General features: G+C 39.4%; 1 protein-coding gene across 6 annotated transcripts in view; it reads left to right on the forward strand.

Annotated features, from left to right (window-relative positions):
- The window catches only part of cacna2d3a (calcium channel, voltage-dependent, alpha 2/delta subunit 3a), an 807,750-nt gene that overhangs the window by 610,399 nt on the left and 173,227 nt on the right, over nucleotides 1–24,124 (forward strand). For all 6 annotated transcript variants that reach the window (XM_059649881.1, XM_048547899.1, XM_048547901.2 and 3 more), the window contains 2 exons: nucleotides 5,407–5,528; nucleotides 18,694–18,774. In XM_059649881.1, coding sequence (XP_059505864.1) covers nucleotides 5,407–5,528; nucleotides 18,694–18,774 — 203 coding nt within the window. The remainder of the gene's footprint in view (nucleotides 1–5,406; nucleotides 5,529–18,693; nucleotides 18,775–24,124) is intronic.

A 24,124-nucleotide genomic window follows, 5' to 3' on the forward strand; every position in this document is an offset into this window, starting at 1 on the left:
CTGTTCATGTTGTTGCCTCCTCTACATCGGGGAAACCAAGCGGAGGCTTGGGGACGGAACCTACACTCAGTTCACACTAAACAACAGCACCTCCCAGTCGCGAATCATTTCAACTCCCCCCTCCCATTCCTTTGATGACATGTCCATTCTGGGCTTCCTGCAGTCCCACAATGATGCCACCCAAAGGCTGCAGGAGCAGCACCTCATATTCCACACGGGAACCCTGCAGCCCGAGGGTATCAATGAGAACTTCACAAGCTTCAAAATCTCCCCTCCCCCCACTGCATCCTAAAACCAGCCCAGCTTGTCCCCGCCTCCCTAACCTGTTCTTCCTCCCACCTATCCCCTCCTCCCACCTCAAGCCCCACCCCCAACTCCTGCCCACGAGCCTCATCCCACCTCTTTCAACTGTCCATCCTCCGTGGACTGACCTATCCCCACCCTACCTCCCCACCTACACACCCCTTTACTGGCTCCATCCCTGCATCTTTAACCTGTCTGTTTCCTCTCCACCTATCTTCTCCTCTATGCATCTTGTATCTGCCTCCCCCTCTCTCCCTATTTATTTCAGACCCCCCTTGCCCTCCCCCATTTCTGGAGATTGATCTAGGCCTGAAACATCAGCCTTCCTGCTCCTCTGATGCCTGTTGGCCTGCTGTGTTCAGCCAGCTCTACACGCTGTTAACTCAGATTCTCCAGCATCTGCAGTTCTGACAATAGCTGATAATAAGGACCATTAGTAGGTAAAAATAGACTGCCTGTGCTGAAAGCAGCCCATGCCATGACAGGCAATGGGTGGTGGGTAAAGGACAAAGAGGAAGGTGTTCAGGTTCTAAAATTATTGAGCTTGATGGTGAGTCCAGAAGGCTGCAGGATCCTCAAGTGGAAAATGAGATGCTGCTCATCAGCTTCTGCTGAGCCTCCTTAAAGCACTGCAACTGGCAAAGACTGAGCCTCACTGTTGTCAAAAAGGTTTCAAGTTTCAAAGCCACTGCATCGCCAATGTTGCCCCACAGGCAGGTAATTAGTGAGGAAGAAATCATTTCGGAGTGGCTAAACCAGGCATGGGAGGACAAGTGAATTTTGCAAGTGGCAAGTGAAAATTGCACTTTTCTAAAAAGCTTTATTAATCTTTTCTCCCACACTGGTACAAGGATATGATAACATCACAGTGGAATATCAACTATCCTTTATTGTGTCAGTAAATAAATACAAAATGATTTGTAGAATGTTTTTCAAAGATGATGTTACTCCTTTTTATTCTAAGCAACATTAACTCTGAAGTACAAAAGATTATGGTGATTTAAGAATCCAAACAAAATACACTTGACTGAAATTTCACAGTTATAAGGAGTCTTGATTCTTCACATTTCACTAGTATTGAGTTCTGTAATCAACACTAGGGTTATCTTGGGGTTTTGTCTCAGTCATAATTGAAAATACATTTCTAAGTCAAATCTTATGTAGTCTTCAGAGTAGCACTTTAGGATTAAATGATCAACTGTGTTGGTTACTTTGTTTAAAGCATGCAAAAATATTGCTGTAAATGCTCAGACGGCAGCGTGTTTCTGACCCTCCTGAATCATCTTTTCTTTGGTCTCAACCTAACATGCACAGGCTAAAAGTTCCAATGAAAATGAGCTGCCCAATTGATGTAGGCTGTAAGTATAATGTCCACAACTTTGAAGGTTATCATTCATGGCTCCTAACCTTGCAGGTTGCAATGACAGTATTAGAAGACTCATTGGAGGTGTCCAAAACATTTTAATACCCCCAATGTGGTCACATGTCTGCAATAACATTTTTGGTATTTGATTTTTTTTTGTATTGGACCTAAAATTAAAGATTCTTTGAAGGAAGACTATGTCTGAGATTTCCGAACAATTGGCAGAATTACACTGTGCTGTACACTGATAACTGCTTTAACCACTTCTTAATATGTTCTGAAATTGGTACATGTCACTTTAGTGAATTACATTACTGTTAAAAAGTTGCATGGAGAGGGATTGGTTGATTCAGTAAAAAGTGGAAGATGGTATTCCTAACCAATAAACTAGAAAGGTGTTGTTGGAACTTCTAGCCATAAGACGAGAATGGGGATGGGGTGCAAACTCATACAATATTCTCATGAGTAACTATTGCATTACAGAATACAGAAAGCATTGAACAAGTGACTGTTAGGTAGTAAATACTTGTGTCTGAAATTACAATGGACAAAATTACAAAGGGGCTGAACAACGTGGCTACAGTGAGATTTTTGGAACAATCACGAGAAATTGGTCAGGGTCTATCTCAACATTGGAAGCAATTCACAGTATCTTTTGTACATCTGCTGAGTGGCAGGGCAAATTTCTCACTTGGCAGGGATGAGTTGCCAGTTAAGGTCAATTATAGCATGTTAATTATTAAAGCTACAACTCACGTTATTAATATTTCTATGTATCTTAATAGCGTCCTATCTTAATTGGTGTGCTGAAAAAGAAAGGCAATAAGAAATCTTGACATGTATGTCAGGGCTTGCACCTTGTAACTTCAGCTCGCTGCTTGCTTCAAAGCATCCTCGTGTTGTGTAACAGGGCCCAAATTCTCAGAGCACGCTCCATGGACTCTAAACACATGCACAAAAAAATGCACAGACATTTTGGCATGCGACATGTGCCAACCTCTGAGACCCTCATGGCAGATCACCAACTGACATACAAATGCTTCTGTAATTCAATGCTGCACCAGCAGTTGTTATCGTAAAACAGCTCCAAAGACACTGTGCATTCACCGACACACGCACAGCTTGTGGACTGGTCCAGGTTGCATCTCTGAGTTCTTTGCTTGCTTTCTTAGTGCTCACTCTCTCTGAGCCTACCTGGATGTTCACAGCATCCATACCTTACATTGCCTTGCCTTGCCTCATCTTGCCTTCTTTTACATTTTTGTACATTGTCTCCTCAACCAGCAATACCAGGACCAGGCTCACTGCACTGTTGTATTGCTATGCTACTTAGCGCAGACACAAAACTAGGAAGCTTGTCATTGTTGTCACCGATCCTCAATAAAGTCAAGGGAGCCGTTGATCGGGGTGGGTGGGATGTGGGTCCCAGGACAATAAGTCAAGAGCAGTCTTCACGCCAAGTCCAGGGGCTTGGACAGTGTCAGTCAGCCATTTGGGGCAGTCAGACAGAATGTTCTGCACATAAGGGTGAGGAACCAAATGCCTGTCAGCCCACTATTGTCTTGACTCTTTCTGCCCTATTGTGGTCTGTTTTTCTCCTACAATGAGAAAGAGGCAATTATTAAGGAAGATAAAAGTGGTTCACACACCTATCACCTTTAGTGCAGTTGATAACGTGTCACAGAATCCCTACAGTGTGGAATGGCCATTCGGCCCAACAAGTTCACACCACCCCTCCGAAGAGAATCTAAACCGAGCCCAGTCCCTACCCTTGCATTTCCCCATGTCTAACCCACCTAATTTAAACATCTGTGAAAGCTATGGGCAATTTAGCATGGCTAATCCACCTACCTTGCACATCTTTAAACTGGGAGGAAACCAGGGAACCCAGAAGAAACCCATACAGACACGGGGAGAATGTGCAAACTCCAAACAGACGGTCGCTGGAGGCTGGAATCAAACCCAGATCCCTGGCCCTGTGAGGCAGCAGTGCTAACCACTGAGCCACTGTGCCATCTTAAATGTCCTGAGTGAGTGAGTAGGCAGCACGGAAGGCATGTCTGAGTTTTGGATTTGGGGTGGGTCAGAGTGAGTGAGGAAGAAGTGGTAAAGCGTGACCCTTGGTGGAGGTGGGTTCAGTAGCAGAGACAGAGTGGCTGTGTGCTCCCAGAGAGAAGATGGTGGCATTTACACTGGTGGAGCAGAGAAGGTCTTTGACCTTCTTCCTACAGTGTTGTTCATTTCTCCAGATGGCTGATTGCACTGATCTAAGTGACTGCCTCAGACCAGACTGGAATGTTCTGGTGCCGTGGCTTCCTCTGCTGGTCCTGTGGGAAGAGGATCCTCTGTGCACCAGTCAGTCCAGGGCACTGCCCACATTGTGTGATGCTATTTCCCCCCTTGTCTGCTGTGTTTGGAGCAAACATCAGCAACTGTGCAAGGCAGCTGTAGGTTGACAGTGGTTGTCCAGCTGCACATCTGCCTTTTAAGATGGAACCAGGACGAGGTATGCCAGTGACAAGTTCTTCCAGGAAAGATGCACTGTAAGAATCAGATGAGATGAAATTTGGTTGTATATGTTGAGAAAATCTGCCAAGTCTCAATAGTGGTAGTACATCTGCTCGCATTCAAATCCCTGGGGCTATTCAAGAATCTTAGAGAGTCAGGAAAACTATGTGCAATATATCCACTATTACTTTAATTATCATTAGTTGAACTTTAAGGCATGGGCCATTAGGTCCTCAGGATTTGTCAAATTCTGCTCCTTAAATTTGTCCAATTGTTTTCTTCTGTCAGTAGTTTTAATTTCCTCATTCAGATCAACACTTCAGGCATCTACTTGTTTGCAGTTAAATGTTGAAGTCTGGAAATCGCTGTCTAATTTACACTGGTCTTCCACAAGTTTTATTCTAAATTTTACTTGGAGATCAAAAATTGAAATACATGTGAATACATATGCTATGAATTTGTTGTATCCACTAGAAGTCCATGAAACATATCGGAATATGTTAGACCATGTCTATTCAAATGTAACTGAACTTCAAATGGAATGATAAATCTTAATTATTGTCTAACAATCCTCTGGAACTGAAAATTAATATTTGTAAGTGTGTCATTGCCTTCCATCAGAATTTCATTGTTATTGTAGATGGATAAAATGCTAAATTACTTTTCCTTTCTATCTTTTTTATTCTAATTTACACTTTCTGATTTAGACTCTGTCTGGCTCAATGATAAACCTTCAATCTAATTTGTTGAAGAGACAAGGTGTTGCCTAACCTGTTCATTAAAGCCCTAAATCCCTATAGTGTGTGCCAAATAACTACATGTTACCATTCAAAAGTCCAGGAAATTACTATGGGCAACTGTAACTGCAATAAACTGTGTGTGCCATTCCTTCAGCGCTGATTGCAAAATCCATTGTATTATAACCTTTATATGTGTGCAGAACTGGGAACTGGGAATACCTATTTTCCATGTTCTGATAAATTTTCAGCTGAACTAAAATTTTTAAGGATGCTTCAAAGATTAATAATTGAAATTATAACTAGCTAATGAAAACAATTATTTAATTTATATATTGCAGACCAAATTGTCACTGTTTTATGCAACAAGTTTTGGGAGGGGAAGCAGTTGTAATTGTGATTTAAAGGCAGTAAAATCATTGCATCTAGTTTTTTTAAACAATATTAAACCACATCAAACAAATAAGATAACCATATTTTTTCCTCTGTTTCAAGAGATTTCTTGACTGCCAACGATAGGGAAAGTATTTTCACAGCAGATCATTTCCCACTGTGGTACAGGAAATCAGCAGAACAACTTCCAGGCACTTTTGTCTATTCCATTCCATTTAGTACAGGTTAGTAATTGCTTTATTGCATAAGGGCTTGAGGGTGGCATTTGTTGTTCATTTTGCAATCTCTTTTTATGCATTTCAAATTTACTGTATTTTATTAACAATGTTTTTCTAAAATATATTTAAACTTTAATCAATTAAGTCGGTTATTTTGCTATGTAACTTATCATTTCTCTTACTTAATTACTAGGAACATCTATCAGCCGTTTCCTATTTATTTATGATATGTTTTGACCCATACTCTGCAATGGCAATTTATTTTGTTTCTCACAACTGCCTTAATAGATATTCAGTTCACAGTCTCCTGTGTTATACTAATCATGTAGGTTAATTTCTATTCTAATTACTTCAGACTCCAGACACTTACCTATAAGCTTCCAATGACTGTATGAAGTGAATAAAGCAAATATAATTATAGAAGGCAAATATATTGAAGGATGCTACTGTCTCCTTTTGGTCTTGTTCTAAAATTCTAACTTTCCTAACTGTGCCCAAAGGTGACAGAATAAATATGATTATGATTTCTGTAACATGGAGTTTTACTGGCTGTTTGCCAATTACAACTTGTGATTGTGTTCCCTTCTGTGTGAAAGCTGTAATTTGGTGTTAGGATTCTGACATTGTTTTACTTGGAGTCTGTAAATTGTGTTGTTGTTTGAGCAGAAGTCCAATGTTCAACAAAACAAGTATAGAGCGTGCTGTCAGAGAACAATACCTTTGTTATATTCAGATGAGACCTGGCTTCTAAATTTCCTGTGCAATTTCACTTCCAAATAAAGATGTTAACTAACTGACGTACAGCCATTACCACTTGCATTTGAATTGACTATAGGGAAAGGGCATGTGGCCAAATTGCTGGCTGATTCTTCAATAGTTTATCACTCTGTAAATCTTTGCACATGTGCTGTTACACAGTAATATTGTAGAGTTATTATGACACAGAAAGAGTCCATTTGATTACTTGCCAGCTCTTTGCAGAACAATAAATCAGTCACATTTTCCCACTTCATTCCCTATAACCCCAGAAGTATACTTCCTTCAAGCGCACAACTAATGCCCTTTAGAAATCATTTATCATCCCTGTAGGAAGGAATTCCAGGTCATTATCAGTCACTCCATTAAAAAATACTTCCTACATGTCCCCTGCACCTCTTGCCCAAAATCTCAACCCAAATGGAAGCGGTCTTTCGTTATCCAGCTTCCTCAACTAACCCTGTCTGAATCATTGGAGCATAAGAAGAAGATTAAGCCAGTAAAGCCCTCAAACTTCTTCTGTTATTCAGCTATATCATGGATGATCTACCACAATTTTGTTTTACCACAGTATCCCATACCCTTTAAAGTCATCAGTAATCTGAAATCTACTGACTTCTGTTTTTCAATACATTTTCCACAGCTTTCTGAGGTAAAGAGATCCAAAGGTTCACTATCCTCTTTGCGAAGAAATTCCTTCTTATTTCAGTGCTAATTGGTTTGTCCCTTTCACTGAAAATGCCCCTTTCTTGGTTGTAGAGCCCATAGACATGGGAAACATCCTTCCTGCAGTTAGCTTATCTATTCCTTTAAGCATTTTGGAAGTTCCTTTCTTTGAATTCATTCAGGAGATGTGGGCTTTGCTGGCCGGGCCAATATTTATTGGCCTTGAACAGGTGATGGTAAGCTTCCTTCCTGAACCACTGCAATCTATTACCTGTAGATAAACCCACAATGCTATTATGGAAAGATTTTGACCTAGCACAGAAGAAATGACCATATAATTTCCAAGTCAGGATGGTGAGTGGCTTTGAGGGGCACCTGCAGGTGGTGGTGTTCCCATGTATCTGCTGCCCCTGTCCCTCTAGATGATATTAGCATTGGCTTTGGAAAGTGCTGTGTCAGAAGCCTTTACAAATTCCTGCAGTGCATTTTGTAGATGGTGTACACTGCTACATTGTGTCATGGATATTTAAGGATATGTTGCTGATCCAGTGAGCTGCTTTAGCCTAGATGTTGTTAAGGTTCAATGTTGTTGGAGTTGCTGTAATCGCAACAAGTGGGGAGCATTCCATCAGACTCCTGACTCTGCCTTCTTGATGGTGAACGGGTTATGGAGTGTCAGGAGGTGAGTTTTCCCTGCGGGGTTTCTAGTTTCTGACCTGGTGTATGGTAACACCATGATGTTGATAATGGGGAATTCTGCAATGGTAATGTCACATTGAAGGTAAAGGGATATCACAGTGTGGAGCTTTTATTTCTTTTCATTCATTCATGGGATGAGGGGATCACTGACAGCATTTATTGCCCATCCCTAATTTCCCATAGAGCAATTGAGAGTCAACCACATTGCTGTGGGTCTGGAATCACATGTTGGCCAGACCAGGTAAGGATGGCAGTTTCCTTCCCTAAAGGACATTAGTGAACCAGATGTGTTTTTCAACAATCGACAATGGATACATGGTCATCAATGGACTGTCAATTTCAGATATTTATTGTATTCAAGTTCCACCATCTGCCATTGCAGGATTCGAAACCAGGTCCCCAGAACATTATCTGTGTCTCTGGGTTAACAGTCCAGCATTAATACCATTAGGTCATTGCTTCCCTGTAGCAGGCCAGGCAGCATTAGGTGAGGAGGAAAGCTGACATTTCAGGTCGGGACCCTTATTCAGAAATGGGGGAGAGGTAGGTGCTCTGAAATAAACAGAGAGAGAAGGGAGAGGGCTGGGGAAGGCAGGTGGGATGGTGATAGTGAGTGCAGGTAGGCAATGGTGGGGTTTGGTTAGTGAGGTGGGAGGAACAGATAGGTGGAAAAGAAAATGAACAGGTCAAGGAGGCAGGGATGAGAGAGAGGGTTGGTCATGTGATGAGGCCTGGGGTGAGGAGATTTTGAAGCGAATAAAGTCCAGATTGTGACCATTAGGTTGTCGGCTTCCAAGGTGGAATTTGTTAACACACTGCATTATCTCTGACTCTGGCATCATCAGTTCTTACTATCTCTGAAGGCAAAGGGATGATTGTTAAATTTTGTCATGTTATAGATTATCATTGCCTAGCACTTGTGTAGTTTGAACCTTACTTCTCACTAATCAGCCCAGGGCTGTAAGTTGTCCAGGTCTAGTTTCATTTGGGCACGGACTGCTTAAATACCTGAGCAGTCACGAGTGGTGCTGAACATTGTGCAATCATCAACAAGTATGCTTGCTTCTGACCTTGTGTTGGAAGTGAGTTCATTGATGAAGCAGACAGAGAAAATTGGGCTGATAACATTACCCCAAGGAACCTGTGTAAAAATGTTCTGGAGCTGAGATGACTAACCTCCAACATCCACAACCATCTTCCTATGTGTTAAATATAACTTCAACCAGTGGATTGTCTTGCACCGATTCCTGTTGACTTTAGTTTTGCTAGAGCTTTTTGATACCATATTTGGTCAAATGCAGTCTTGATATGAAATGCTGACTCTTACTTCTCCTCTAGAATTCAGGTTTTTTGTTCATGTTTAAACTATTTTCTTAATTCCCATTATAAATTCCCCTGTCTGTAATGAATGCACATTTGTCTTTGATTTTTTTTCCTGTCACACACTTGTAGCAATGTTTAGAGCCCATTTTTATGTGACTTGCTAGTTCATATACATATTTGATCTCTCTTTTTTTTAATCAATTTCAAGATTCATATTCACTGAAGGCTAAAATGCCTCCAAAACCCGGACTTGTTATATTTTTAGTAATTTTATAAGCCATTCATTTTATCTAATACAATCTTTAATTTCCTTTGTTGACCACAGTTGATATACTTTTCCTTTTGGGTTTTTATGTCTTAAAGGAGTGCCTTAAAGGTCTTAACGAAGTCTTAACCCCTACAAAATCATGAGGGGTATAGACAGGGTGGATAGCAAAAAGCTTTTTCCCAGAGTGGGGGACTCAATTACTAGGGGTCATGAGTTCAAAGTGAGAGGAGGAAAGTTTCAGGGAGATATGCGTGGAAAGTTCTTTACACAGAGGGTGGTGGGTGCCTGGAATGCGTTGCCGGCAGAGGTGATAGACACAGACACGTTAGCATCTTTTAAGATATATTTGGACAGGTACATGGATGGGCAGGGAGCAAAATGGACACAGACCGTTAGAAAATAGATGACAGATTAGACAGAGGATCTCGATCGGCGCAGGCTTGGAGGGCTGAAGGGCCTGTTCCTTTGCTGTAATTTTCTTTGTTCTTTTTTCTTTGTTCTTTGAGTGTATGCTTAATGTAAACAATGTACTATTTATTTCAATACTAACCATTGCCTGTTGTATGTTTAAATGGACTTTTCCAATCTATACCACCAACTCATCTCTCATCGGATCATAATACATATGAGGCAAGTAGGCTTTTCAATTAAGTCAGCGTTGATCTGACAATCATCAACTCTATTTCCCTTCCTTAACCCCTCACTGATTAAAAATTTATCTATCTATCTCAGCCCTGAATACACTTAATGACCCACCCTCCATAGCTTCTGAGGTAAAGAAAGCCACAGGTTCACTACTCTTTGAGATAAGAAATTCCTCCACATTTCTGTGTTAAGTGGGCAGCTCCTTACCTGAGAATATGCCTAGAATCTCCCACTAGAAGAAACAATCAGTCTGCATCTACTATGCCGAGCCTCCTAAGAATCTTACATGTTTCAGTAAGATCTCTTCTCATTCTTCTAAACACCAAATGAGTAGAAACCCAGTCTACTCAAACTCTCATAACAAAATACCTTCCTATCCAGAATCAAACTAGTGAACCTTCTCTGACTGCCCCAAACGCTAATATCTTTCCCTTGGATAAGTGGTACAAACTAACCAGAACTAATAATTAGAGACAGTAGAAACTGCTGATGCTGGAGAATCTGAGGCAACAAGGTGTAGAAGAAGGGTCCAGACCCGAAATGTCACCCTTCCTGCTCCTCTGATGCTGCTTGGCCTGCTGTGTTCATCCAGCTCTACACCTTGTTATCATAGAACTAATAATTACCTTTGTTTGGGTTTTCAGCCCTAGTTTTGGATTGTGCAACATTATATACAAACCTAATGGAAAATTCCACCATGTTAAAATTTCCCTGAAGTTTTGTTTTATAACAAGATCATTAATTAAATCCTCTTTCATCACATAATTTTCAAAAGTTGATTCCTCAACCTACTGCATTAAGAAAACAATCAAGTTCCAGGAATTAAATAACATCTTTGTCAAAAACCTCTGAAACTCTGCTCCCAGCTATCTGACATTGTACGTAACGAAAATTTCTCATCCCTAGAACCATTCTAGTAAATTGTCCCTTCACCCATCACATATCTTTTCTAAATTATCATTGTCATATAAAAGCCATTGCAATAGGCACCCTATGAATTCTTAGTAGCAAAGTGATTCTTCAAAGAGTTTTATGCAGCTTTTAGATAAGAAAGATCATTTAGAATTAGTCCCTGTATATATCGTACCCTTTCTTTACACTTTTGCATTTATGGTATACTTTAAATAAGCTACGGAAGATAAAGTAACAAGTCACATTAAGAAGTTACAGTTGCTGTGGTATAAAGTAGAATTTGTTTTATTCTTTAGGTAAGAAAATGATTTATTTGTGCCATTGAATGAAATGCCAGTTGTATGGAATATGTCTGTCCTTCTATATCATGTTGTTGCATAATTTTTGACATGGCACAAGTAATTCTGATGTCCATAAGGCCATATGACCATAAGACATAGGAGTGGAAGTAAGGCCATTCGGCCCATCAAGTCCACTCTGCCATTTAAATCATGGCTGATGGGTATTTCAACACCACTTCCCTGCACTCCCCCCATAGCCCTTGATTCCTTTTGAGATCAAGAATTTGTTGATGTCTGCCTTGAAGGCATCCAACGTCCCAGCCTCTACTGCACTCTCCGCCAATGAATTCCACAAGCCCACCACTCTCTGGCTGAAGAAATGTTGTCTCATTTCAGTTTTAAATTTACCTCCTCTAATTTTAAGGCTGTGCCCACGGGTCCTAGTCTCCCCGCCTAACGGAAACAACTTCCTAGCATCCACCCCTTCTAAACCATACACTTTCCCAAGAAACGCAAATAATTTTCTTTGTATACTTTATATTTAAACACAGGCACAGCCAGGTATACATTCATACAATCATTATAATCTGACATTTATCTTGAAAAAGAAAGCATTTCCATTATTTCAGATTTATGCTGGCACCCTATCCAAAGAGATTAAAACAACAAAAGGTTATCTCTATAAATAAGAATATAATGATTAGCTATAAATATGTTTCATAACAATGTAAATATAGAGGTCAAGGAGATATACAATGACAGCAGTGTGATTGCATCAAGTCATCACACTGGCATTTAAATATGAAATATAGATCAAAGACTGAGGCTGGCTTCAGTTCAAGGATGGATTTGTCCCAGTGAATCTGCTGGTGGTACATCAGTATAAAGTCAAGGTTGGTAGGATGACATTTTATACCAGCAAAAGATTTATCTGTAAAATGTAGTCTGAAATTTTGTTCAAACTGGATTGAAAGCAGCAAATATGATTTGAGATAAATGCTGATAAACTGAAAATGATGACTAAAAGAGTAAACAAACTTTTTTTGGTTAATGTTCAATATTCAAGTATCATTCCATAACGAAAAATGTTGGAACATAAACTACTGTTATGTAATTTGCTGGACCTGTATTAAATGTCCAATGCTATCCCATCCATCATACAAATTCATTAAAAATGCCACAAAATAGTCCCAGTTGATCTCTGACCAAAACCATGAATGGTAAAGGTTAACTGGCCTAATGACAAGTTTTACTGGATCATTTAAGTGTGACGGATAGAGGATAATTAGACATGAAGAGTAATGCCACCCATACTTAACAGTTAAAGAGAGCAACCCAATCCATTCCCCTTTCCCTTATGCTCAAGTCGCTCCTTTTATGTCTCATATTTCAAATAATCCATCTTCCTCTCATGACTGATTTCTACGGTGCCCGTTCATTGCTCTGTGTCTGAAATCTTTCCTCATCCGTCACTATTCCAAGATTTGCCATTTATTACAATCTCCATGGAGACCAACAATGTTTTAAAAAAGAAATTTGAACTTTCAGTTGTAAGCTGAAAGAATATCACATCAAGATTTCACATTTTGAAACTTTTACTGTAACAAATGTTGAAAAGCACTATTGACCAAATGCTGTTTCCTTTTTGTAAGGAAGTTACACTTCAAATTACAGAGAAGAACATTTTTCTTTTATGCTCATCACCTATTGTTCCCCTACAAGATTATAGTCCTTTTTTTAGCAGATTGTCTACAGTTGTGGTACCTTCTGATGGGGACCCATTCTCCTATTTCATTTAATAGTAACTTCAAACCACCCACTCCAGGCACTTCCCAGTTTCAGAAAGATTCTTATATCAGCCATTAGCAGTAAAGCCTGTTCTAATTATTTTTCCTCCTGCAACCATGCCAGAACAGCTCTAACAGAAGACATGAAGGATTACAGGATTCATATATTCAACCAGAGGCTGACATCTTCCCATATTCAGCTGCATTGTCTCTCAGTAAATCATACAGAACTGATGTCTGTTCATGGCATTTATTGATTTTTTGCAAAGCCTGTAACCTGATCCCAAAAAATGGCTCTACTTGGTCTCTTCCCCCATTGCAACATGAAACACATGCATTGAGTTAGAAATGCTAATTTACTCTTTGGTGCCAACTCCTTTTCATCTTAGAAATAAATGAACAGTTCACAATTCAACTGTTTAAGCATGTTTCTAGTAACACATTTCTGGGAATTCAGAAGACTGAGGGCTGATTTTTATCAAAAATGGCTGAGTGTAAATTCTAGGGAATTTGGTGGAGGGGTTTGCTCTGTGAGCTAAAGAGAATTTTCTAATGATGTTCTCTGTAGCCTCTCATTATCTGCACTCAATGCCTATATGGCATCCCATTTGTATTCTGCACTGCCCAGGTCCTTCCTGGATTTCTGGCACCACTGAAGGTCAAGCATTGTCAGTTAGGCTGCCAAGGTCTTGTTCCCTGAACCTTCAAGTTCCCGTTTGCGAAGCGGGAAGCCAGCTTCGTTTTCTGAGCAATGTGTTTGAGATCAGTTGAGCAGCTCAATGTGTAGGGCCATTTAGATGGTTTGCAGCACCTGAAGCAGTGTGCAGCTGGCCTTTAAATATCATGTCAGTGATGTGAAAGCCACTCTAAGTCCCAGCAGTGGAGACTATAACCACCTCTCCAACCAGGGAATCCCACGAGAAGGACGCTTAAGGGCTCCATTGCATTTTTTTATTATTCTTTTGTGGGACCCGGGCATCGCTGGCTGCATTTATTGCCTGTTCCTAAATGTCTTTGAGAAAGTAATGGCAAGCTGCCTCCTTGAACTGCTGCAGTCCACATGCTCAATTAATTAATGAATTAATAGAAGTAGAAGATTGTTTGAGGATCGTCACAGTGAGCCATGGAGGACTGGGTGCTAAAAATATCACTCAAAAAAATAATTCAAATGAAACTGGGTCAATTCTGCCCATTATTTCTAGTACTGACATTCTCTGCATTTTTAATGGGGTTGGGACACTGTTAGCCTCCACAGTTGTTGATCCATTACTTCTCTTCAAAACCTTTGGAATTCTTTCGTCTATTGTCATGATTTTCACGCAAGCCAATATTCACTTTAAATGCTCCAACCTATCATTTTATTTCTAATTCCACAATTTCAAGCAAATAATGACACCATTCCTGAGGCACAATGTTCAGCTGACTGCTGCAAAGATCTTGTGAAATAACTCAGTAATAGAATTTCAAAATCTTGCATTTGATTGTCTGCACTGCTTATTTGAATATTTCACTACAGCATTGCAAGCAAAAGCCAGGAGAGATATAAACCATTTAGTGACAAGGAAAATCAAGCATTCAAGTGCAAAAATTTGGAAGTGAAATGCCTAGATTTAGACATGCGGTATTTCACAAATCTAAACTCAAAACTGGAAGAGAACTTAGAAGTATACTTTGGTTACTTGAAACTAGTTTGAAACAGACATTGGCTAGGTGTTCAGCTAGAAAATACAAAATATAATTTACTATTCTTCAGATGTTGTTAATGAATTTGAGTATTTAGATCTCCCCCAGCAAAAAAAAAGGACAAAACGTTCAGCAGTCAGCAATAGAAATAATTAAGTATGAGATTTAAAACCAGTATTCTCCATGTTCTAATGTTCTCAGTGACAGCTGTTACAGTTTGGCTCTTCACCTGACAATTTTAATTTATGTTCACAGCAGAAAGGCAGATTTCTCCATCTGATATTCTAATGAGGTGAAGCCTGCATGCTTACAAGTGCCTTGAATAACATGAACATTAATCCTGGCCTGTTATCTGTACAGAGACCATGTAAAACTATATCTTCAAGGCATTTGCCAAGTGGTGAGATCAGTTTTGTCGCTAGGCAGCAGTGAATAGAATAGAACAGAACAGCATAGCAATTTATTGTCACATGTATTTTCACAAAAAAAGTGAAAAGTTTTATAAATCGCCTTACTACAGCACATAACTTCATGACAGGTGTCATAAATAAGAAGAAAAAAATTGCATTAATATTCATCTTCATATCTTACCAAACGTAGACACCTTATTCAGAATTTTCATATGTTAACACAGAGCAGGTGCCTGGTAATTTCAGTTCACTGCTAGTTTCAAAGCATCTTCATGTTGGATAACTGGCACCAACATCTCAGAGCACACTCCATGGACACTAGCCCCATGTATAACACATGCACAGACATTGGCAAATGACATGTGCTAACCTGTAAGAACCTTCATGGCATATCTCCAATTGACTTAGAGAATGTTTCTGTGATTCAATGCTGCATCTTAGGCTACACTGGCAATTGTTATTGTAAGGCAACAGCACGGACACTGTGCACTCAGGGAGGCATATTCAGGTCATCATGCTTGTTCTCTTAGCGCTCACTCACTCTGAGCTTACTTGGATGTTAACAGCATCCCTGCCTTACTTTGTCAAGCCTTTTGGCACTCTGCCCCCTTAGCCAGAGGCACCAGGCTCAAAGTATTTCTGTTTTGCCTTGCGATTTAACACAGGCACGTATGCAGGGAACTTGTCATTGTTGTCAGCAGTCTGAAATTGTCACGAGAGATAGCCTTCCATCAACGTTTCCATTGTAAGTCAAGGACAGTCCCTAATACCAGTCCAGGGTTTTGGACACAGTCAGTCAGCCACCCAGGGTCGCCAGAGTCAGAATGCACTACACAACAGGGGTGTGGAGCTGAAAGTCTGGAAGTTCATCACCTGGTTTGAGCCTTTCTGCCCTACTGTGGGCTGTTAACCTCCTGGAATGAGAGAAAGGCAGGTATGAAGGGTGATGGAAGTTTGTGGTGCACCTGTAACTTTTGATGCAGGTGGGGAGAAGGAGTGGGCAAGTAAGTAAGCTGCACAGAGTATTATTAATATCAAGAAGGGGTGGATAAGACCAAGTGGGAAAGGTGTCAGAGACAAAAGTGAGATTGATACTGCATGGCCTAAGCTGGAGGTGGATGCAGTAGGCCATTTGCCTTCTTCCTTCACTACTGGGCACCCCTCCAGATGCCTGAGAGTGCAATGATCTGGGTAGCAACCATAGATAAGGTTGGCAGGGCCTGATGGCTTGATATCCTCTGATGGCCCAGCAAGAATACTCCCTACCTGCCTGGATTGTTGCAGCTCCAACAACATTCAAGAAGCTTGACATCATCCAGGACAAAGCTGCCCATTTGATTGGCACCACATCCACAAGCATGCACTCCGTGTGCCACCAATGGTCAGTGGTAGCACTGTGTACTATCTACAAGATGCATTGCAGAAATTCACTAATGCTCTTTAAATGGCACCTTCCAAACCCATGGCCAGTACAAACTTGAAAGACAAGGGCAGCAAAAAGAAGGGAACACCGTCATGTGAAAACTTGCCTCCAAACTGCACAACATCCAGTCTGGGAAATATATCACTGTTCGTCTAATGGTGCTGGATCAAAATCCTGGAATTTTCCCCCTATTGTAATTGTGAGTGCACCTCCATGAAATGGATTTTAGTGGTTCAAAAAGACAGTACACTTCTCAAGGGCAGTCAGGGAAAGGTAATAAATGCTGGCTCAGGCAGTTATGCCTACCTCTCCTGAATGAATAAAACATCAATTGATTTCTGAGATAGCAAGAGCTGCAAATGCTGGAGTCAGAGACCACACAGTTGGAACTGCAGGAACACAGCAGGCCAGGCAGCATCGGTGGAGCAAGGAAGTTGATGTTTTGGGTCGAAGCCCTTGACCTGAATTGTCAACTTTCCTGGTCCTCTGATGCTGCCTAGCCTATTGTGTTCCTCCATCTCCAACTGCATTATGAATTGATTTCTGTGTTGGTGTAGCAAGTCATTCAGTTTAACAGCAATTAAGGGCAGGCTGTAAATGTTGGCTTACCAACGATGCCCACATCCCAAAAACAACAAGCTAAATATTGGAAACAAAAAGCCATACTTGTCATTCTCTTCAAAAAGCCATTCTCTTCATCAAATTTCCATTTTCACGATGTTCCAACTTTGACAATGCTTGTAGTGCACTTTTGCTGTGACTGCTCATTTAATTAAAAACAAATAATTAATTATATAATAATACTTACCTGGGCGATTGCTGCTCCAAAAGTATTCAAGAACCATCCAAGATCAGTAGTCCACTTAAATGTCATTCAGTTCATGATAGTAAACATTTGTGCAATCCACTTTTAACGTGAAACAGCTGCAATGTGTACCATCTACAAAATATGCCACAACAGGCCCCAAAGCTCTTTCAAAAGCATCTTCTAAATCGAAGGCCACTACCACCTAGTAAGACTAGGACAGCAAATACATGAAAATACCATCCACCGAAAGTTCTCTCTAAATCAACCACTGCAAGATTTGGAACTGTAATATTTTTTCACTGCTTTTGCTGGGCTCGAATTTCAGAACTAATTTCCTATTGTCATTGTAAGTACTCACACAGCAAGGAATAAGTGGTTCAAGCAAGTATCTCAGCATCACCACCATCTCAAGTGCAATTAGGGATGAACAAATGCTCACACCGCTTGAATGAATTTTAAAAATATGCAGAAGCAGTAAGGCACTTCCAGGTATGAAAACTACAATATCAGATTCCCACAATATATCTTGTCATAAAACAAAAAGGTTACCTGAAATACTTTTTTAGTACATTTCTCTGATTCTCAGATGGACAAACCATTGTAAATTATCTTAATAGATCTTCTGATAATTCTCCCCGGCTGAAGCAATATGAATGACTTCAGACTTCAAGGCTACTTGAAACCTTGCACTTCTTGTTGTTTGATATTAAAACAGATCCATTTGTTGATCACTGATACAGTTTTCTCAGTGGCCATGCAGTTAAGAAGTTCACAATTTTGAAACTTTCTACTTAAGGAATTAGAACAGTCTACCGGCCACGTTGTATTCCATGTGTTTTAATATTGTATCCCATGTGTGTTTTAAGAAAACTGTAAACACAGATAGCAATAAATGAAGGGCTGTTGTGGTGCAGTGGTACTATCTCTACTTCTGACACTGGAGGCCTGGGTTCAAGTTCCACCTACTCCAGAGATGTGTAACAAAACCTCTGAATAGGTTGATTAGGAAAATAGGTTAAATAAATAAACAATAACTGGTTGTTTCATTATGGCCTAGCATTAATTTATATAATATCCATTGTCTGTCAACAGATTATGAATTTGTTCAACGTGAATTATTAAGGGTTTCACTAAGCTGACCTGATTGCAACCCTTTTTCTACAAATGATGAAGAACACATCTGAAATCAATTAAAAATTAAATTAGTGGGGCTATTGTAAAGCTTAGAATGAAAACCTTATTGTTAGATTGGTGTCTATTAGATAACTGGAATTGTGTCAGAAATAATGAGTGGATATCTAATAATGTGGGAGAACTACAGATGGTGTCGAGAAGAAGTCTAAAATCAAATAATCAGACACAAATTCTAAATGAAGCAAACTTGATTAACCAAATGGCCTGTTTGTGCTCTTAATCTTTGCACGTTACTGCCATGGAAGCAATAACAATGATGATTGATGATGCATATATTTTACTTTGATACTAATAAAACAAATATTCATTTTGATAGAGACAGAAAATAAAAGCAATGTTGTGACAGCAAGTACAACTGTCCAGCTCTTGGATAACAGAAAATCACCAGTAGTTGCAGGTAAGGATATTTTAAATTCTTATTAACCAGCATATTTGTTTACATGCGGTCTGAACAATTTATAATCTCTCCATGGAGGTTAGCTGCACCAATCCTGTCCTAACAAGGAGATGCACATAAATGACGTGTGGATCAGAATTGTTTGACACCGTGTAAAACAAGTATGCTGATGACATGAAGCTCTTCATTTTCACCACATATCTTGACCTTTCCACTAATATCCATCTTGACATCCATCTCTTAGTTGAAGTCTTTGGCCATTCTCCTAATATAATTCAGTTACCTCAATGTCTATTTTAGCTGATTGAACTTCTGTGAAAATTGTTGAAATATTTTTCTCTTTGAAATCTGTTAATTAAGTGCATATTATCGTAGTTTTTTCCAATTGATCTATGTACTTGCCTGTATTACATTGATTTAAAATTCTTGTCAATATTGTAGTGAATATCCAATTCATGATCCATATCCTTTGGTATATAATTTTCAGTTTTAAGCATTAAAGTTTAATAGTAAACATGCTATTGAAGCAGCTTGAAATGTGGTGCATTTAGAAAGTTGGGGTCATGTTGCCTTAAGAGGTTACTAGTTAGTAAAATGCTGGGCCCCTCAGTGTTTTCCAGAATACCTAAGATAAGTGGCCACTCAAAAGTTCATCCATGTTTCTTTAATCGAATCAGAATAGAAAATATGGTGTCAGTAAAATAACAGGTGGCTTACTTAGCTGGAGAAGTGTGTCAGCAATGTTTATAGTTATAGTAGCCTTGAGATGTTCAAACTAAATTTATTTAAAAGCATTCAGCAAGCCCTAAAGGCCAGGGTAAGGACAGTCCATAGCAGTCTATGTTGATCCTTGGAAAGATTCTCTGGTTTCAATTTATCTGTATGTGTTTGCTAGAAGAAATTATTTGCCACTTGAAGCTGAGAGAGTTCAGAAGCTGAAATGGCTTAGCTCATCATAACAGCTCATCAAGCTGTTCACACACAGACTAGCTGTTCACTAAAATTGAAATTGTGAAGTTAATTAGATGCTTGGGAGTGAACTCAGGACTCATGGAGAACTCAGTATTTGGAGAAGAGAGTGAACTACCAAGATGCAAGTGCATGTTGAGGTAGTCTGTGTAAGAGAGATGTTTCAAGGAATCTAAAGCCAGACCTTGGAAAAATGAAGAATTGGAATCATTTATAAAGAAGACAAAGTTTTAATAAAATGTGGGAGGCACAGTGTCATTAATGTCAGAATGGTATCTGACCATATTAAGTGTATTCTATGGGTTGTTCGACCACAGTTGCCTGATAGCTCATATTTACCTCATGGTAAAATCTAAATTTTCTATATATTGGGTTCTTGGTGTAGAATCAATATCTTACCTGTTCAGCACATCTATTAATCAGTATTGTTTATACTCTGTTTGATCAAACACTTATTTTATCAATCTTGCTGCTTATCTTCTTACCCTTGGCTCTTCTATGCAGTAAATTCTTTAACTGAATATGTCTATCAAGCCAGATCAATACAAAGATTCAGCTTGTCCACTAGTCACATAATTGGGACCATAACAATTTGGCAGACTCATTCAGGATCTCTTCATCTCCACAGTCACCTCTACCCATGGCCCCAAAATAGCTTTTGGTTGCTCTAAATCTGAGCTATTGTGTATTGTCTATCCCTCACTGGCAGAACATTCAGTTGTCCTTCTCTACTCTCTATTGAAACACTTTACTTTCTCTCAGTTTTCCACCTCCACCACTTCCCCAAAACCTACATGCTTAACCAGGCCACACTCACCTCTCATAATTTCATATTAATGCATGCCTTTTTGCTAAAAGCCTTGCATACATTTAAATTTGAATGCAACCTTCAACTTTCCTGTCTAATATTAATTTTAAAAACTTATTTCTTAGATTTCTCAAATTTCTCATGTAATGAAATACCTTTTGAAGTGCTAGGACGTATGTGAGGAAAAAAACTACGAGAGTGCACTGCTGTGAAAATATAAGCAACTTTTCCAACTCACATCAACACCTGGTACTTTAAGATGGACTGCATCGCTTTTTCCAGGTTTAGAGTCATTATTTGTTAGTTCTAATTCTTTTTCTTTCCATTCTGGACAGTTCTATTCAATCACTAGTAGAATAAATTCATTCTTCCCCAAGCCCCAGGAACCGAGGTAATTGAAGTCATAGAGTCATACAGCACAGAAACAGACCTTTCAGTCCAACTCATCCATGCTGATCAGATATCCTTGATAAATCTAGCCCCATTTGCCAGCATTTGGCCCTATCCCTCTAAATCTTTCCTATTCATATATCCATCAGATGCTTTTAAATGTTGTAATTGTACCAGCCTTCACCACTTCCTCTGGCAGCTCATTCCATACACACCATCCTCTGCATGATAAAGTTGCCCATTAGGTTCCCTTTTAAATCTTTCCCCTCTCGCCTTAAGCCTATGATGTCTATTTTGACTTCCCCACTCCATGTTAAAGACCTTGTCTATTTACCCTATCTATGCCTCTCATGATTTTATAAACCTCTATAAGGTCACTCTGCAGCCTTCGATGCTCCGCAGAAAACAGCCCCAGCCTGTTCAGTCTCTCTCTATAGCTCAAACCCTCCAACCCTGACAACAACTTTGTAAATCTTTTCTGAGTCCTTTCAAATTTCACAACATCCTTCCTGTAGCAGGGAGATCACATTCTTGCCTCAGGCTAGATCAAAGAATCTTTGATCTGAACCCAAGATACAGATAGAGTGGATGAACACAGCAGGCCGAGCAGGCAAGCTGATGTTTCGTGTCTGGGCCCTTCTTCAGAAAAGGGTCCAGACCTGAAACGTCAGCTTTCCTGCTCCTCTGACACTGCTTGGCCTGCTGTGTTCATCCGGCTCTATCCCTTGTTATCTCAGATTCTCCAGCATCGGCAGTTCCTACTATCTCTGAATTGATCTGAACCCAACTTCCTCTCCAATATTCAGTTCTGTACCAAGACTATTACTCACAATTTCTGGGTAATACCCTTCCACTCCATGTCTCCTGTGCTGCCAAAACGTATTTATGCCTATTCCTGCCAGCCTTCAGTCTGACTAAATTAAAAACCATTTAGGATGTCATGAGCCATGTAGTCAACAAAGAAAAGTCTTATTTTTCCAATATCAAAACATGCCTAACTTCATCAGGTCTTGATGTCCCTGTTATTTATTTAAGGATTCCTGGCCTTCAAGTGCAAGCTCCCCCCATGCCTTTGTCTCACTTTTTTCAGTAATCTCTTACAACTGTATATTCACCCGTAACTCCATTGATACTAATTTCCTTTTTGGTTCTATGACCTGGTCTCTGTATTTTGGAACTTACTTCTTCAAATGCTCCTTTATATTTCCTTTAGACCTCTAATTTTTCAGCTTCATATTAATCACCATCCATCATTTTCCAAATATACAAAACACTTTGAAATATCTTTCTATAAGTGGTGAATAAGATTTAAAATCTTCTTGGCTGTTGTACAAACTGAAGAATCTTAAAGCAGTTCTCTGACTGAATGCAGTAAAATTACTAATTAATTCAAACATATTTCTGCTGATGATCATTGTCTGCCTAAGATATGAAAGATTGAGGGCTGATTTAAATGAAGTATTTAAGAGCTTGGAAGGAATTGATGGGATTGATAAGAGGTCTGTGGGCAAACAGGATGATATGGAAGCTGGAAGATTTTGAGGTAAAGAAGGCCGAATGTTTTCATAAAAAGCTGGGAGAAGCAGGAATGGTTGTCTCTTCTGCAACAAAAGAAGCAAAACGCTTACCTTGAATGTTCTTTTCTGTTTTCGATCCTCTTCACTTGACTTACTGAGTGGTGAGACTGTTCCGGCTTCTCCAGCCAAGGTTAGAGTCGCAAATGTAGGCTGGACCTAATGATTCCTTTGCACTCATATCTGTATACTTAAAGAAGAACCCAATCAGCTTTGAATAGGTCCTTTACCACCTGTTCATAATAGTCAGTCGAAATTGAAGGCAATGGGATTTAAACGATACATGGGCAGATGTCATTTGGTTAAAACCCAGTTTGCATTCGGTGGCAGGACCAAGCAAAAAGGCTTAAAACCACTCCCTATGTTCTGCACTGCAGCGTAACCACATATATATGATTCAAGAGCATAAATATAACTGACTAAGCAAAATGCACCCAAGTTACCAACTTAATTACGTGTCTACTTTTAACAAAATTGCTATATTTGAAAATGTTCATGAAAGTTGTAATGAGTCGACTGAAAGCTTAACATTTCCTGTTTTAAATAACACACTTGGTATTTAAGTGACCTTGTTTCATGTTAGCTTTATTAGTATCTTTATTTTAACCTGAACACAGGTTTCAATGGATTGTAGCTCAATATTATGTAATTATAGCAATTCAAAGAAAATCAAATTTTTCAACATTTTTTTTCTGCAAAAAATATACATTGCTGTCCTATCACATTTAAAGTTCAAACAGCTTCATTTATTAATCCAGTGAGGCATCATGTTATAGTTCATAACTATTGTGTTTCACTCAATGTGAGAGCTTTGAATGTTTTGAATGGCAATAAAATATTAGCAAAGCTTTTTTGATGCTCTGTCATTTGTTCACTGCCATAACATTGGCGTCTAGAACTCAGTGTCATTGCTGTATTATCAGTTTGTGAACAAAAAGGAGACCACTCTCTGCTTACTATGCCATTTAGTAAACCATAGATGAATATGTAAAAATAAGTTAGGGCAATCTAAGATTTTTATGAGTGCATGGATTAGGAGCAAGAGCAAGCCACTTGACTTCGTACCTGTGTCATTCAATAAGATCAAGGTTGATCTGTTTATTGCACATTCTCCTGATAACCTATACAAGCCTGTTCTGACATTTCATGACTCAATGACATTTTAAATTCAGTAAATGCAAATGGGACAGCATCGCACCAGCAGCATATTTCATCCAAAGAAGTCTCTCTCCAAGAGTAATGATTTTGTGTATGAAGATTGCTAAATACTTATCCGTAACTGAGATGAAATTTCAGCACATTTCTTGGTTTGCACAATCTAGGTTAAATTTTCACAAATCAGCATATACAAAGCATTTTGCCCCATGGCCACTTCTCTCATGAGCTTTTCTATCATCATGAGCATTGAAGGTGTCAAGTAAAGATTGATGCAGCAGCTGAGTACTTTGTAAGTACTGCATCATCAGCATTTCAGTACTGAAATTTACAATGAGCTCAATGACGATGGAACTCCCTATGTATGTACAAACATGTGTCAAGATTGATTTTATGACCAGTCAACTTTTGCTGTTGGAAGTTGACAAATAGAAAATTCTAAATTTTAAAGACT

Source organism: Stegostoma tigrinum, chromosome 11 (genome assembly GCF_030684315.1).
Source record: "Stegostoma tigrinum isolate sSteTig4 chromosome 11, sSteTig4.hap1, whole genome shotgun sequence".
NCBI lineage: Eukaryota > Metazoa > Chordata > Chondrichthyes > Orectolobiformes > Stegostomatidae > Stegostoma > Stegostoma tigrinum.